The sequence below is a fragment of the Ursus arctos genome, unplaced genomic scaffold, assembly GCF_023065955.2.
Source record: "Ursus arctos isolate Adak ecotype North America unplaced genomic scaffold, UrsArc2.0 scaffold_5, whole genome shotgun sequence".
Lineage (NCBI taxonomy): Eukaryota > Metazoa > Chordata > Mammalia > Carnivora > Ursidae > Ursus > Ursus arctos.
Genome location: NW_026623067.1, coordinates 19,888,230 through 19,906,237, shown reverse-complemented (window position 1 = coordinate 19,906,237; position 18,008 = coordinate 19,888,230). Strand labels below are relative to the sequence as shown.

The 18,008-nt window shown below is 41.8% G+C and overlaps 1 protein-coding gene across 1 annotated transcript in view; it reads left to right on the top strand.

Annotated features, from left to right (window-relative positions):
- Nucleotides 1–12,541: 12,541 nt before the first annotated feature.
- DTWD2 (DTW domain containing 2) overlaps nt 12,542–18,008 on the top strand; it is a 94,082-nt gene continuing 88,615 nt past the window's right edge. The window contains exon 1 of the mRNA XM_057307492.1: nt 12,542–13,386. Coding sequence (XP_057163475.1) covers nt 13,169–13,386 — 218 coding nt within the window. The 5' untranslated portion in view covers nt 12,542–13,168. The remainder of the gene's footprint in view (nt 13,387–18,008) is intronic.

Below are 18,008 nucleotides of genomic sequence, written 5' to 3'. Positions count from 1 at the left end.
GACATTAAAGAGCGCATGTGATGTAATGAGCACTGGATATTACGTAAGACTGATGAATCACTGATCTCTACCACTAAAACTAGCAATACATGATATGTTAATTAATTGGATTTAAAATAAAAAATACAAAAAATAATAAAAGTTTCCTTGAGCCACTTTCTATACAACCCTTCTTCTACCCTCGGCCCCATGCCAATGCCAATTTGTTTTTTTGTCATTACAGATTTGTTCAAATTTTCTAGAGTATTATGTATATAGAATCATACTCAGCATCGTGATTTTTAGATTTGAACACATTGTTACATATATTAGTTCATTCTTTTTTTTCTCTTCTGTTGTTTGTATTCTTCCATTAGTATGCATATACTATGTTTTATTTATCTGTTGGTTTATTGATGGATATTCATGTTTTTTCCCCTAGTTTTTGGATACTGTGAATAAAGCTACTGTGAACATTTAAATACACATTTCTGTGTGGATATACATTTTCATTTCTTTTGGGGAGGAGTAAAAAGGCTAGGTCTGAAGGCAGGTATATACTTAACTTTTAAGAAACTGCCATAAAACTACCATTTTACATTTTTAAAAAAAGATTTTATTTATTTATTTGAGAGAGGGAGAAAGCACAAGCAAGGGGAGCAGCAGGCAGAGGGAGAGAGAGAAGCAGGCTCCCCACTGAGCAGGGAGCCCAACATGGGGCTCAATCCCAGGACCCTGGAATCATGACTTGAGCCAAAGGCAGATGCTTAATTGACTGAGCCACCCAGGCACCCACCATTTTGCATTCTTAAAAATATTTATTTATTAGAGCGAAGGAGAGAGCACATGCACGTGCACAGGTGGGGTGGTGGGGGCAGGGGTGGTGGGCAGAGAGAAAGGGACAGAGCAGACTCTCCGCTGAGCCAGGAGCCCAACATGGGGATCAATCCCCAGAGCCTGAGATCATGACCAAAGCCAAACCAAGAGCCTGATGCTCAACCAACTGAGCCACCCAGGTGCCCCTACCATTTTACATGTTTACCAGCAGTGAATAAACCCCATTTAGGATTGTACTAACATTATAGAGTTTGGGAAGAAACGACGTGTTTATCATATTTGGTTTTTTACAAAGACAAATGCTGTTCATCCTCAGTTATCAAATCTTTCATATCATCCAGTGAACTTTGACTTCTAGTCATCATATAGGACTTATTTCTGATAAAGGTTAGTCCTAGGAATTTTACGTTTCTGTTATGAAAAGGTACTTTTTGTAGCTTATGTTTTAACTGCTTACAACTGTCTTTTTTTTTAAAACACTTTATTTTTCAGAATAGTTTTTGTTTTAGAGAAAAATTCTAAAGCTAGTACAGAAAATTCCTTTATGTCCAGTTCCCAGTTCCTCTATTAACACCTTACATTATTATAGTATATTTGTTACATCATAAGCTAGTATTAAGACATTAATATCTACTAGAGTCTACATTTTATTCAGATTTCCTTTGTTTTTACCTAATGTCCTTTCGTTCCAGCATCCCACCCAGGATGTCATACATTTGTAACCATGCGTCTTTGGCTCCTTTTAGCTGTGAAAGGTTCTCAGACCTTTTTTTTGGTTTTTTTTTTTTTTTTTTTTTTTTTTTAAGATTTTTTATTTATTTATTCGACAGAGATAGAGACAGCCAGCGAGAGAGGGAACACAAGCAGGGGGAGTGGGAGAGGAAGAAGCAGGCTCATAGCGGAGGAGCCTGATGTGGGGCTTGATCGCATAACGCCGGGATCACGCCCTGAGCCGAAGGCAGACGCTTAACCGCTGTGCCACCCAGGCGCCCCTGGTTTTTGTTTTTAATCACCTTGACAGTTTTAAGAAATACTGGTCAGGTATTTTGTAGCAAGTTCCTCAACTGGGAATTTGATGTTTTTCTCAGATTCACTGCAGTTACGGTTTTGGGAAAGGAAGAACCCAGAGAACAATTGCCATTATCATAATATCATCTCTCATGATGACTTATCACTGTTCATGTTGGCCTTGACCATCTCGCTGAGGGAACATTTGTCAGATCATTCTTCTGAAAAGTTACTCTCCTTCCAGTCCCTTTCCATGCTGTATTCTTTTTCAGGAAGTCACTATGCACAGACTACATTTAAGGAGTGGGGAGTTATGTCTACATAAATTATTACATATCTACATAAATTATTTGGGATTCTTCTGCATGGGGGATTTGTCTCTTCTCCCCCGTTTTATTTATTTACTTGGTTATTTATTTATATCTACATGAACTCATAGACTTCTATTTATATGTTGAGCTATTTATTTTGTGGCTTGAATTGTACTAGTTTTGGCTGCTGGGTATTCTTTCAGTTGGCTCCTTTGTTTCTTCGACATACATCCATTACTGTATATGTTTAAAAATTACTTTTATTTTTATCATTTCCTTACCTTGTGGCACTATAAAATGCTGTGTAGGTTCATTTTGAGTTTTTTTTTTTTTTAAGATTTTTTTAAAAAAAATTATTCATTTGAGAGAGAGAGAGAGAGAGTGAGGTCAGGAGCAAGGGGAAGAGTCATTGGGAGAGGGAGAATCAGACCCCCCACTGAGCAGGGAACCCGCCGTGACTTGATCCCCGGCCCATGGCTGGGATCATGACCCAAGCAAAAGGCAGATGCTTAACCGATTGAGCCACCCAGGGACCCTTGTGTAGGTTCATTTTATATATTTCCGGTCTCAGTCCTAGAATTGTCCCTTTGTCCAAGGATTCCTGGTTCCTTTAATTACTCAATAGCATCAGAAAGCAAGATGTGGGTGTAGGTGTGTTTATTCCTATGGGGATGCTGTTGCTCCTAAGCCCTGTCAGCTGACAGAGCAAGGAAATACATGTGTTATACTGTGCATATAAGTGTCTGCACATATTTCTCTGTATCTACCATCTGTATCCATCTCAACCTAAATATGAATTTGTACCGATGTCTCCAATTCTGATCCATTACCATACGTATCATTCAAACCTCCAGCTCTTCTTACCTGTTCTCACATATTAAAATTCCTTTCCAAAGAGTCCTTTCTATAAACCTTAGTGAGTTAAATTACATATTTTAGAATTTTTAAAAATCCTCAGAAATCTTTATGTCTTCTGGAAACCAAGTAGTAATTCTGAACTGTTTGTTACACCCATAATTCTTAGGTGTGCAAAATTATGAATTTATTTCATAATTTTAGAGGATATGCCTTTTTCTTTTCTTTTTTTAAAATTTGAATTCAATTAGTTAACATATGGTGTAATATTAGTTTCAGAGATACAGTTCAGCCATTCATCAGTCTTATATGATACCCAGTGCTCCTTATATCACGTGCCCTCCTTAATGTCCATCACCCAGTTACCCCATCCCCCCAGGATGTGCCTTTTTCAATTTTCTATTGTGGCACTGACACAACCAAATATCTTTCAGTTTCTCTAATCAGAAGCCGAAAGTAGATAAACCTTACCTATAAACTAAGTATTTTATCTTATTTGGAAATGATCTAGAAATTTAATAGTAAGCAGAAAGAGTTAGGGGTCCCTGGAAAAAGAAAGATAAGACACAGCTTCCTTGACATCAGAAGAGTCATTTTAGGTTCCCTGCCATCTTGTGATCTGTGCCTGACCAGCACTACTGGCCCAAAGCGTATTTCTTGCAGAACTTCCCGGGATACATAGAAATTGCAAAAGAATAGACCTCAGCAGTCTGAAATAATTTTAAGGGAACAAAAGAATGTAAGAACAAACAGCCACTATTAGACCAGGAGATAGCCTAATCATATCAGGAACAATAAATCAGTGGTAAGACCGATGATGCCTGTTCAGAAGTAAAGATCTCCCTGAAGCACATTCTTGAGTTATCTTTGCAGGATTTAAACCCCTTTGAGGGGAGCCTGGGTGGCTCGGTCAGTTAAGCATCTGCCTTTGGCTCATGTCCTGATCCCAAGGTCCTGGGATCGAGCCCAGCATCCTGCTCCCTGCTCAGCAGGGAGCCTGCTTCTCCCTCTCCCCCTGCCTGCCTCTCCCACTACTTGTGCTCTTTCTGTCAGATAAATAAATAAAATCTTTAAAGAAATAAACAAAATAAACCCCTTTGAGCACCCAGATACTGAACCAACGGAAGGCAGAGAATTGATGGTGTTGACCTTGTGGGCCCTTGTGACTTCCATCGGGCTCCGACACCTTAAGATAACTTTTGCCCCAATTTTATGCTGAATTCCCCCATTGCTCATGCGCCTTCATGAATATGTATGCACCGTTACCTTAAAACCTCCCCAGTTTTGTTGTTTCGGGAGACACTACCTTGGGAAATATCCCTAGTACTCTCCTTTACTTGTTTCAGGTAAAACCGTTCCTTCTTCTACTCCTTGGTTTGGTTGTATCTTTGGCTTGGAGAGGAGAACCCAGTTCTGGGTAACATTGTGACTACCCATAATTTAATTTAACTTAGCCAAACTCTAACGTTTCAAGTTACCAAAAAGATTTGGGGAAACTATTTAAGTAGACATAAATATTACTGAAAACTTCATTTATAAACTTTGATCTTGCTTACCTCTATTTAATTCACTTGTTCTGAACAACAATTTCTAGATTACCTATAAAAATTTTATGAAACATTAGACAAAATCAGCCATTATCCAAGTTATTATTTTTTTGGTTGACAGATCTTTTAGGACTTACATGAGCTTATTTAGCTAGTAAACCCAGGTGGAATAAAAGCTTTATATTTAATGCTGATAACTTTAAAGATCCGTCTCTTTTAATTAAGCCATCAACCTTAAATGAGCTTTCATATCGAATATTTTCCCAGATCACTTGAACTTGAACATGAACATATTTGGGTTAGTTTCTATTATATTTCTGATAATTCTTATTAATATTAATTTATATAACCACTTGTTTAAACCAATTAACCAATTACACAGAATTCTTTTACAAGCTAATTTTGGCAATACCATTCAGAGGTAAAAAATTTTACACATCTACTGTCACCAGCTAGACCCGAAGACCTGACCTTTACTGCCCACCTGCTTGCACTCAGTAACCTTTGTACCACGTTCTTCCTTAAGCTCTTCTTTCCAGCTTATCCCTTAACTCAGGCAAATGGCAAAACCGCCCCTCCAGCACCAGCAACTGCCCTGACAAGACCTCCAGGTGTCCCAGGCCACCCAGACCAGTGTGAGCTAAACCCCTGATTCCCACCTGCACATGTGGACCATGGAGTGATCTCCAGATTGACCTATGACTACCTTTATCTCATTAGAATACTAAAATCCCCACCCAAGGAGAAGCACATGCCTCATTTACATAACATACGATGTGTGTATAGGCATGTTTCCTTAAGGCGCATGCGTGACTTTATGCCCACCTCTGCATAGGATGACCAGGCTTCCCCATCTAAACATTCATCCTAACCCCAGATAAAAGGAATCCATCCACCATTGCTCCGGGAGTCATGGCTTTGGAAGTTATTCCCTGTGGTCTCCTTATCTCCCGAGTTTTCTTTGTATGACAATTCAACCTGGAGCGGTTTCTGACTCACCAAGGAGCCAGCTCACATTGGTTCGGTTCCTTTACCACGCATATGAACATACAGATGCAAACAGACACCTTACAGCTTTTGCTTTCAATTTAAAGCCATGATATAAAATAGGTACAAAACCCACTAGTTATAAAAGAAGTTGGTCCTCAATTACTTTCTCTGGTAGATGGAATAAGTTAGGTTTACTTGTCTGGATGTTTAAAACTTTTTCTATTTAATATGTGTGGAGAAGATTTTTAAGATTTCTATTTGTCCCTGCAATTAATCTTAAGGAGGCTGTGCTGGATTTGGGGCACAAGAGTCCTTTTAGTAGTTTTTATTTTTAAAAAAGCCTCATTTCCCTTTTTCCCCCTACTGTCTCAGGCAGTTGGGGGCTATGTTTCTGTTTCAAAGACATGAAGAGAAAGAAGGCAGGTTCCTCCAAGAAAGACTTCGCTTTCCTAAGGCCAATAATTTAAAAGCCTTTTGAGATAACAGGTGTTTTGCAATTGGAAAAAGGAATAGTTTAATTTTGAATTGCCTCTAGAGCTGACATTTGCTTTGCAAAGATTTGTAAGATAAGGACAGTTACTGTCAATTCCTCAAAAATTTGGGTCGTAATTTAAATAACATAGGTTGATCCACCTCTCTAAGTACATCGTCAATTTGCTTCCTTGCCTCCGGGTACAACATTGTAATTTTAAATATTTCTGGCAGTACTGAGGAACTCCCCTTGGGTGTGAGAGGGGTCCCCGAAGAGGGTGCAAAGGATACTATCTTCCCAAGATTCAGAGTCACTTCCAAAGATAGCCAGAAGAATGAACCAACAACCTGCATGTCCTAGGCAGGCAAAAAGCCAAGCCCTTTCATGTAAAATAAGACAATCATGATCCCTGGGAGAGAAAAGATCAATAACCAATGGGTCTGGATTTGGAGGGGAAGAGAGACTTGAAATTTTATTTTCCTCTTTAGACTGGACACTATAAACAGAGATTCAGAGGAACTGATTCTGCTCAGAATTTTCACCCTTTGCTGCCTTCTGCTGGTTTTTCCAGGATCCCCTCTTGTAGGCCCTTGTATCTACCAGAGTTTCCCATTAGCTGTTTAAGAGAACAACATAGCCGTCTTACCAGAATGTCCCTCAGTTTCATAAACTCTGGGAGGCGGCCCATATGCGGGCCCTCCTGTGAAGGTAGATATCGGTGTATCTGCGAGGCTGTTAACTTGGTAGACTTTTGATTATGGTAGTGCAGTCCTTTCAGAGTGGGGGAAACAATTCAGACAGAGGATTAGTAGGATGAGTACTTGAAGGAGGAAAGAGGGGAGCAGTAGGAGTTAGCCAGTCTTACAATCTTGTTTTAGGTACCTCTTATGTTTTCAAGTTTTCATTAGCTTTTTGCAAATAATCTTTCAATGAAACTGTTTTGGAACTTTGAAACCTTTTGGAGGCTTCTGCTTGGCAATTAAAAGAGGTATCCCATTTTGTTTAATTTGGGAACCCTTGGTTTCAGGTGTACTTTTTTTTTTTTTTTAAGATTTTTATTTATTTTATTTGACTGAAAGAGAGACAGTGAAAGAGGGAACACAAGCAGGGGGAGTGGGAAAGGGAGCAGCGGTTGCCCGCTGAGCAGGGAGCCTGAGGCAGGGCTGGATCCCAGGACCCTGAGATCATGACCTGAGCCGAAGGCAGCCGCTTAATGACTGAGCCACCCAGGCACCCCTTGGATGCACTTCTTAAATGATGGTATCTAATTGGAAGATTCCCCATAGAGGCCCTCATATTTCTAGGCTGTAATTCCCCTGAAGGCTGACAGCAGTTTGGTAGGACCCCAGGTGCAAGTGGAGTTAACCCACATGTCCTTCTAGCCATACCTAGCCGCAAATACGGTGCAACTCACATTTCTGCCCAGCCTTTTTGGCGGTCCCCCAAACCTGATGGTTACCAAGCCAAATTCTTTAGAACACAAAGTAAGCTTGTAGATTTTTACTGTTTCTGGGATCGTGGCTCTTAGACATAAAATAAGCAGGTGTTCTGGAAGGTGGAGTGCTTAATTCTTTGGATTTTAAGGATGCCATTCCATTATAATTTATTATTTTTCTTTTAGCTAAGCCTTTACCTCATGGGCACATTAACAGAAACCAATAGTACCCAGGAAATGGAGCTGTGGACACCAGGAGTTAACAGTTACCTACCGAACCAATGTGAGTTGGCTCCTTGGTGAGTCAGAAACCGCTCCAGGTTGAATTGTCATACAAAGAAAACTCGGGAGATAAGGAGACCACAGGGAATAACTTCCAAAGCCATGACTCCCGGAGCAATGGTGGATGGATTCCTTTTATCTGGGGTTAGGATGAATGTTTAGATGGGGAAGCCTGGTCATCCTATGCAGAGGTGGGCATAAAGTCACACATGCGCCTTAAGGAAACATGCCTATACACACATCGTATGTTATGTAAATGAGGCATGTGCTTCTCCTTGGGTGGGGATTTTAGTATTCTAATGAGATAAAGGTGGTCATAGGTCAATCTAGAGATCACTCCATGGTCCACATGTGCAGGTGGGAATCAGGGTTTAGCTCACACTGGTCTGGGTGGCCTGGGACACCTGGAGGTCTTGTCAGGGCAGTTGCTGTTGCTGGAGGGGCAGTTTTGCCATTTGCCTGAGTTAAGGGATAAGCTGGAAAGAAGAGCTTAAGGAAGAACGTGGTACAAAGGTTACTGAGTGCAAGCTGATGGACAGTAAAGGTCAGGTCTTAGGGTCCGGCTGGTGACATACCCAAAGAACTAGGGACTGGGGAAAGGATGAACCAGCAAACCTCAAAGAATGGAGATTGTGAGCTGATTTCCAAACCAGCGGAGTACTGTAGCTGTCCACCAGCAGTTCCCAATGTGGGATCTGAGGACAGAAGTGAAGACTGGGGTTTGGGTCACTTGGACTGTGCAATGGAAGCCCCTGAGCACACTGTCAGCAATTCCCAGCATGAACAACACCAGCAGACTCCACCGGGGGAGACTGCAAACTGGAATTGGGGTAAGAACAAAGCCAGCAAACTCCAGTAAATAGGGACAGTGGTTTAGAATGGGGGAAGGGCATCCAATGTAGAACTGCAGACTGAACTGGGGTGGAGGGACTGGCGTTCTGTTGGTACCTCCCGTCAGTCTAGACCGACCCATTCACTGGACTAGAAAGCTGATCAGAGCTCGAGTGCAGAGTGAAACTCCAACCAAGAGGGACTCACCAAGGGCCCTCGGAAATGGTGAGAAAGACAGGGACCTCAAAGGTTCACGGGCCCCATGCCTGTTTCTTGTTTCCCTGAATGCTGTTAGAAATTCACTTCAGATCCCAGTGCTGCCACCTCATCTGTCAAATAACAAGTCAATTTGAAGACATAATCAGCTTTATTAATCAATTCATGAATCATGCAGCGGCCCTATCCTGTGAGTAGAGGGGAACTCCAAAGGGCTGCAGAGAAGGAAAGGTTTTTAAAGGCAGGACAAGGAAGCAAAGAAATCATAAACAGAAAAAAGGATGATTTCAGGTAGGTCATCTTCATTTGGGGACAAATGGGTCCTTTTATGTGGATTGGGGAATAGAGAGGGTCTGTATGACAGATGACTTCATTGGTTCTGATCTGAAAATTCCTGACTGACGAGGTAAGACTACATTTCTGAGGAAGGCTATAATAGTCACCTAATACTGTTAGGTATGAAGCCCCAGGTTGGGCCTGTGGTTTTCTTTTTAACACTATGGAAGAAGGTGCTGGGGAGATTTGAATCATAGCAGGGACTCAACCTGCCATTACTGGCTCAGAAGTTCAGAACATGCTGCCTGAAGCATATGGCACTTTGGCATTTTGACTGTTTTGAGTGAAAGGTGCTTGAAAGACGGCAAATACAAGAAAAACACTGATCTTCCTTCTTTTTCTTAAAAGGAAATATTCATTCCTATATGAAAGATGTCCTCTCTATTCCAGAAGGTAAACACATTCTAATCATCGAGGACAGGAAGTTTGGATCAAGAGAAGTCTATACAAACCATCCTTGTTAAAATAACTCTGATCTTGCTTCAGCCTGCCCACATAGTTGAGTCACTTCTCCACAATTGCCTTTCTCTGTTCAACCTGCTGTAAGAGCAAGTTGGTTTCACAACTTGTTTGGGTCCTCATCCCTTATAAAGGCTCCCAGGTCATGAAAATCTTCTTTCAAGTAAATTTGTATGCCTTTCTCCTGTTGGTCTGTCTGATGTTGATTTCATTCTCAGGCCAGAAAGAACCCTAAGAGATTCAGTAAAGGTAACCGTTTGCTTCTCCTGCCAGTCAAAGAACGTGGGTGATCTCAAGAAGCTGTGAACAGCCCCTCAGCTGAAAACCAGGACGAAAATGACAACCACAAGGAACCAAATTCTGCCAATAACCTGAATGATGAGCAAGGAAAGGGATTCTCCTTGAGAGCCTCTGAAGGAAATGCAGCCTTCCACCGCCTAGATTTTAGCCCTATGAGATCTCTATCAGATTTCTAACATACGGACGTCTAAGGTACTAAATGTGCATTGTTACAAGCCACGAAATTTGTGGTCATTTGTTACAGCATCAATGGGAAGTGAATACAGCAGGAAATGCAGCTTTATTTTATGTATGTATGTATGTATGTATGTATGTATGTAAAGTGCACAGGAGCAGGGAGGAGGAGGGGGCAGAGCGAGGGAGGGAGAGAAACTCCTAAGCAGGCTCCATGTTCAGCACTGAGCCTGAAGCAGGGCTCAATCCCAAGACCCTGAGATCGCGATCCTGAGCCCAAGTCGATTCGGACGCTCACCCGATTGAGCCACCCAGATGCCCTGTCTTTATTTCACTTAAATCCAAGTTTATTCAATGTTCGATCTTCATTCTGCTGCGCTGGCAAGGTATTCAATCCCAGACAGTACGAAGGCCCTTTCCCTTATCAGTGACATTTAAGGTCTCAAGGATCTTACCATGTACCGAAACCTCAGGGAGGCCCCTGGACCCTTTTGTCCTCATATGCTACCAGTGAGATGCCACTGTTCTTGCCTTCTTGGCCCCAAGTATTCCGGTGGTAGCAGTAGATCTTTAAAAGGCTGGAAACGGTTCCTTCCCTCTAGGCACACATGAAGTCATTCCCTCATTCCTCCTATCTGGATGTTGCCTCATCTCCTGGGAGCCACTTACCATCTCTAACCACCCCCTCCCCCAGCCTGATATTGTGATGTCTCTAATCCGTTTTTACCGCTCAACACTCTCTTAAGGCAAACAAGCCAGGTTAACCTACTTGGAGCTGGGAGATAAACAATATATACATTAACATATTAATAGATTATCTTGCAACATTCTTGCACTCATAAATCAGAAGTATATCTTTTTTTTTTTTTAAAGATTTTATTTATTTATTCGACAGAGATAGAGACAGCCAGCGAGAGAGGGAACACAAGTAGGGGGAATGGGAGAGGAAGAAGCAGGCTCATAGCGGAGGAGCCTGATGTGGGGCTCGATCCCATAACGCCGGGATCACGCCCTGAGCCGAAGGCAGACGCTTAACTGCTGTGGCACCCAAGCGCCCCAATCAGAAGTATATCTTAAAGGAACTTTTGCTCCCCTTCTTGATGTCTTGGCATTTCTCAGATGTTGGATCACTGATGTCAATTCTGACCCAAGTCCACCCCAGGATGGTGACCTCACATAAAGTAGCAGCTGCCAGTGTAGGTGACACATCTCTTTGGGCTTCTCAAGGTCAGGGTTAAGAAAACTGGATATTGGGTGAATTTCTTGCTTTCCAGATGACGAATGAGTCTTTTCTTCCAACTTTGGCTGTATCCCTGCTACATGGGAGTTTTCTTTGATTCTGGTCTACCTCTGGGAGAATGGATTTATTAGAGAAGCAAGGATAGAGCAGGAGACCACTTATGTGTCTATGGCAATATCCTACGCAAGAGAGGATGGGGGCTTGAACCAGGGCAGGAGTAGTAGAAGAGATCAATGATTGGATTTTGGATACTTTAAGTGTACAGCCAGTAATCTGATTGGGGGGGTTAAAGGGAAAGCCAAATATAAGTAGGCTGTGAGGACTGATTTGCCCTCACATACATCACGTTGGGAGGAACTTTAAATGACTTAAGAGAACATTTCATGTCTTGAAACTAGAAAAAAGTGTCTAAAGGTTGTCACATGAGAATTTAGTTTTGGCAGTTAAAGAATTGGTTCTCCATCCTAAATCTGCAGCCAATATTTCTTTATTTTCTGATTCACCTCTCTTTCTACAGTCTCTGGGTTTTCATTATTTCCCAATTTCAGCTTGCCTATGTGTCAGTTCTTTCTCCCATCCTCCATCCATCACCAGGTGGGTCTTTTAGCCTTTTTCTCTTCTAGTGCTCGGAAAGAAATGACAGGTGCTGTTTCCAGCAGAAAAGAATGCAAAATAATTAAAAACAATAGCCCGGTATTCTATTCATCAGCTTGGTTTTAAGATGACTGAAAACCTAATATTGAAATAAGCACTTTAAGAAACACAATACTGCTCTATTACTGTTAGTGTTGAATCTGCTTTGTTTTGTATTTAATCCTTCATGGCTCCGGAATCAAATAATTACGATTGCAAAACTTAGATAACAGATGAAAACTAAGTTTAATTTTTTGTTTAAATGCTGAACACTGGTAGAAGTAACATACAGTATTAATAAATGAAAAGCATCAGCTCCTATTTTAGGCAAGTACTATTTCTGCTTTCATTCTAAGGTGGACTTCATTTTGACTTTTCAAAACACTGGGGGCTATATTGCTGTTATCCAAGAGCTGTAAATACTTGGGCAAAATAGTTTCCTTCCTTCCTTCCCTCCTTCCTTCCTTCCTTCCTTCCTCCCTCCCACCCTTTCTTTTTTTAAAAAATAGTTTTGTTTCTCCTTTTTTTTTTAATAGTTACCTTTCGATGGCTTTTTCCCCCTCATCCACAAAATCTCAACCCTCCGATTGATTCCTGATTTTAGGGGCCTCAGATAATTTTAAATTCTCATTTAAGAAACATTTGGTGTCTAGCGTAAAATAGTATGCTGGATGCCGAGGAGGAATACCAAGAGGTATAAGACACAGGACGCAGCTCCCTGCTTCTAGAGAAGAATTTTTATGAAACGAACCAGCCGCGAATCCCGTCGTCAGTCAGTGTGACATCTCCTTCGCCGGCCTTTAGCGATTAAGTACATCAGAGCGGCAACGGCGGTAAGCACTCAACCAGTTTAATTCTCAAAGTGCCATCCTAAGGTGGAAAATGCAGGATTCTATTTAATTTTCACTTTTAAAGGGGAAACATTAAGGAAGGCAGATTCAGGTTGGCTCCCTGAGGTGTCTGCTGAGGGGTTTCCTTTTTTCCTGTCCCAGAGAGGCTTACCTAGTCCCACCTGCTCCCCAGGACAACCCACAGTTCCCTTCTTGGTTCTAGGTCTAATAGCCCACGCTGAGCACCGACCAATAGGCTCGTCCCGATTCCGCTGAGGGGCGGGACCTCGAGCGGGACCTGCGCTTCGGGGACCCGCCCCCCGTACGTAGCTTGCGTGCGTGACGCCGTGCGGCGCGAGGTGGTTTCTACAGCGTGTGGCGCCCCCCGGCGGCTGCGACGACTCAATGTGACAGCGGGACCTGAGCGCCTGCCATGGAGCCGCAGAAAGAGGCGCGAACACCCGGGGACCTCGTCTCGCGGCGGTCTGGGCCCTCGAGGTTTCAGACGCCCAACGACGAGGAGCGGCAGGAGGGCGACACAGCGCCGGCGGAGGCTTCCCTGGGCGCGGAGGCGGACGGCGCCTGTGCGGACGCGCTGTGGCAGCTGCCGGTGGAGCCCGCCGAGCGGAGGCCCGAGTGCAGCCGCTGCAGGTGATCGCGGAACGGGAGGCGGGACTGTGGCTGGCGGCGGCCTTCGGAGGAGGCTGCAGCGCCCCCTGCCGGGAAGGCGGCTGCTCCGGCTCCGCCCAGGGGAGCGCTGCCTCTGGCGTCGCCGCGCTTGGGTTGGCTGGTGACCTTGCGGTCACTCTGTGAAATTGCTGTCACAGCCCTTTAGTCAGAATCCGTTTATCCCGGTTCATGAGTATTTAGCCTCACTTCCTGGAAGACCCCGAGCGTTTGGTGGGACTAGCGGACGTGAGTTCCCCGTCAAGAAACTTAAGAGTCTGATAGGGGAAGTGAGGGGTAATGACAGTAGTACTTGGAGTAATGAACACTTTTATGCTCAAGGGACACAGTCATCTCAATTAAAAAAAAAAAAAAGTAAAAATAGAGAACAGAGATAATAGTTACGATTGCCTTTTGAATTCTGAATTCGTTTGGATTTATTGAGCATCTGTATCGTGCCAGGCATCTGTGTGGTGCTAGGTCCTGGGAATGCAGGCATGGATAAAACACATTGTCTCTGTCCTCATCGGGGCACTTACAGTCTGATGAAGAGACAGTTTATTAAACAGGCAACAACAGCTAACACCGAATGCTCACAATATGCCCAGTTGTTGCAGTACCTTTCCGGATTACCTCACTGTGCTGGTGTACTTCAGGATGGGGCGGGGAGGGATTGCTTTCCCTGCCTGTTTGCATCTTGTGCTGTTTAGATACACGATTCTCTTTACCTTATGGGTGTTCGGGATCTTTATGCTCTGTTCCTGAAGGTCTCCGTCTGTCACCTTTCTGTTGCCTTCCACAGTTTTAACCCTTAGATGGTCTCTCTGCTTCCTCACCGGGAATAGGTCAGCGGTTTGTCATCACATCCTACACTCCCCTGACATAGCTCTCATCAGAGTCACCAGTAACCTCCCTGAGATGAAACCCAGTGGATCTTTTCCTGTTCACTTTTTACCAGATCTCTTGGCAGCATTCTGCATTTGAATGATGACTTCTTTTTTAAAATTTATTTTTTATTTAAAGATTTTATTTATTTATTTGAGAGAGACAGTGAGGAGCGAGAGCACAAGCAGGGGGAAAGGCAGAGGAAGAAGCCGACTCCTCGCTGAGCAGGGAGCCCAGACTCAGGCCTGCATCCCAGGACCCTGAGATCATGACCTGAGCTGAAGGCAGATCCTTAACGGACTGAACCACCCAGGCCACCCCCCCTTTTTTTTTTGAAGATTTGGTTTATTTATTTGACATAGAGAGTGAGAGAGCACAAGCAAGGGGAGGGAATACTGACTTTTTCAAACATTGTGTGTCTCTGGCTTCCCTGTGGTTTATCTGACTTGTTGGTCCGAGCTTTCTTTGCCAGTTCTACTCAAACTCTGAACGTTGGGCTTCCTCAGCTCTTGATTCTAGATTCTCTTCTCTTAGAACCCCACATTTTGCACGGGTGATCTTACCAGTTTTCATGGATAAATTATCACCTCTACCCCAATATTTCTAGCCCAGCCCTTTGTCCTGAGCCCCAGACCTATACATTCATTTAACCCATGTTTATTGAATGCTTTGCAAATTCTTGCTAATACAGTGGAATTTGTGCCCGCATGGGATGTTCAGTCTATTATTTGAGGCAGTTAATAAACCAGCAACCAAATATGTAATTACAGAATGGAAAACAAACAACAAACCAACAGTGAGACAAAGGAATGGGACGCTGTGACAGAAAATCTCAGGACGGTGTAAGGAAATATTTCTGAGGAGATAGCATTTATACTGAGATTGAAAGATGAGAAAGATCCAGTCAGGAGAAAGGCATTCTGAGAAGGAAAACAGAAGGACAGACTGGTTTAGTGTGTTTACCACTTGGCTACTTGGAATATCCTTCCTTGGACATTTTGATCTTTTCCCAGGATTGGATTGTAAGGTCTCAGAGGAAGGGATCCTGAGTGTAGGGGTCTTTTTATATCTACTAAATGTACTATTGAGAGTAGATACTCAATATAGACTTCTGAGGAGAATAAATAATTTGTGTCTATAAGGGACTACACATATGAACAGAAGGGGTGTATGAGTACATTTTATTTAAACAAGCTCCCCAAAGGTGTTAGGAGATAACAATGCTGCAAACGGGTTTTAATAGAATGCTGACAGAAAAGTATTTCAAATATATATCGAAGGCTAAGTTATCGTGCTAGCTTTGTCGGTAGTTTTTAGTTTATTCAGACCTGCTAATTATAAATGCTCTATATAATTTTTTAAGAAGAAAATTAGTCTCCTACATTTAGCAAACATTTAAAGTTTTTCTGATCTGTTCCCCCTCCCCTTAATAGACTTTATTTTTTAGAGAAGCCTTTGATTCACAGCAAAATTGAGGGAGCAGAGACCTCCTATATATCCTCTGCCCCCACCTGTTTCCCCCATTATCAGCATCCCCTGCCAAAGTAGTACATTTGCTAAATTGGATGAACATCATCATAACTCAATGCCCATAGTTTTACATTAGGGTTTACTGTAGGTGATGTATGTGTTTTGATTTTGGACAACTTTATAATAACATATATAGTTATTACCTTATGGGTGTTCGGGATCTTTATGCTCTGTTCCTGAAGGTCTCCGTCTGTCACCTTTCTGTTGCGTTCCACAGTTTTAACCCTTAGACCCATATAACATTATAGTATAATACAGAGTATTTTCACTGCCCTAAAAATTCTGTTTGCTCTGCCTTTTCATCCCTCCTTACACCTTAGCCTAATCTGCTTTTTAAAAAATAAGAATGACTTGGATGTTAGCTTGTTTTCAATTACATTTACTTAATAGTTTAGGATTATAATTCATTCCAACATTTCTGTACTTTGCATTTGCTAGTGAAATTTTGTACCTTTTAAAAGCTCTTCTCCCCCTTGGTATAGTATGCATTTTATTTATTTTAATTGGTTAGATTACAGTTCTAGAAATATGGAGAGTATTTAGGTGTTATTAGTAAAATATAAGCTAATTGATGGGTCTTTATGTTTTATTTCATTAAGCTTTTGTGCTTTTACTAGTTCCCTGGGTGAACTTATCTACATTTATGCTTATAATAGTTTTTAAAACTAAAATGGATTCTTAGATTTGAGTGATCGGCAAGTTAAAATTTTTTGGCCATTTACTTAAAACAGTAATCATTTCTCTAAACATATGACTATAATTATCATTGCCTAGGGAGTTCCAAAAATTGGTTTTATTCAGGCAGTACAAACTCAGTTTAACTTCAGAGCAGAATCTTACTAGTTGCAAATACAAGATCTCTTAAACATGAATAGGATATTCTTTAAAAGAGCCCAAAATAATCGTTATTATTGCTAGATACCTATTTTATTTAAAGTGTGTTCCTGTTGAGGGAACAGGATGTACAGAGGTGCAGTATATAGAGAAGAGTATATTTGGAGAGCTTGGTGGAAAGGAGGGGGAGGAGAGGGAGCTGTAGAGATTAGTGGTGGTTGCATTGGGAAGGGCCAGGTAAGCTATGTTAGGGAGGTTAAGAAGAATTCAGCCTAATATACTTGCATCCAACAAACCAAGCACTGGAATATTTTTTTATTTGGATGGTTGTCACAAGTGTGACTTCATTAGGTGACTTTTAGCTATAATAATTTATATCCTGTTTTATTAAAAATTTCAGACTGATTGGTGACATAGTGGTAAAAGTCTTGACTGGGAAGAGTTAGAACCTCATTCTAGTGAAGATGTTAGGCATCTTAATTATACTCTTACATCTTCTGTAGGTACTGCCATAAGCCTGAGGAGAAGAGTTAGAAACCCTGGAAATCATTGGTCCTTAGAATAATGGAATAATGTAAACCATACAGTATTTTTTAATCGAGGGAGGGAAACAGCAGCAAGGGCATGCACACAGGCTGACACAGATGAGCCCTAAAACAGAATTTTTTTATCTCTCCACTGCTTTCTTCCCCTCAAAGTACAAAATAGGAAGGATTATAATATACCACACCAGTATATTTAGCACACATTTATTAAACACTGACTATGTGCAGGTTACCCACCAGGCCCAGGTATTTTGTATGCAAGATTTTATTTATTTCTCATAACAACAATTGTAGAGTTAAACTGTTAGCTTTTATTTTATTTTTTATTAAAATTTTTTTTAAGTTTTTATTTATTTATGTAATCTCTGCATCCCATGTGGGACTTGAACTCATGGTCCCGAGATCAAGAGTCACACAGTCCTCTGACTGAACCAGCCAGGTGCCTCTATATCATTAGGTGTTAAATGATGAGGAGGTGCGACACCCAAAAAACAAATAATCAGATTAAAATGGGCAGAGGACCTAAATAGATATTTTTCCACAGAAGGCATACAAATGGCCAATACACACATGAAAAGACGATCAATGCACTCATCATCAGGGAAATACAAATCAAAACCCACAATGAGACATCACTTCAGAAGGGCTAGAATCAAAAAGTCAAGAAATAGCAAGTAGTGGTGAGGATGTGGAGAAAAGGGACCCTCGTGCACTGCTGGTAGGAATGTAGATTGCTACAGGCACTGTGGAAAACAGTATGGAGATTCATCAAAAAATTGAAAACAGCAATACCTTGTGATCCAGTAATTCCAC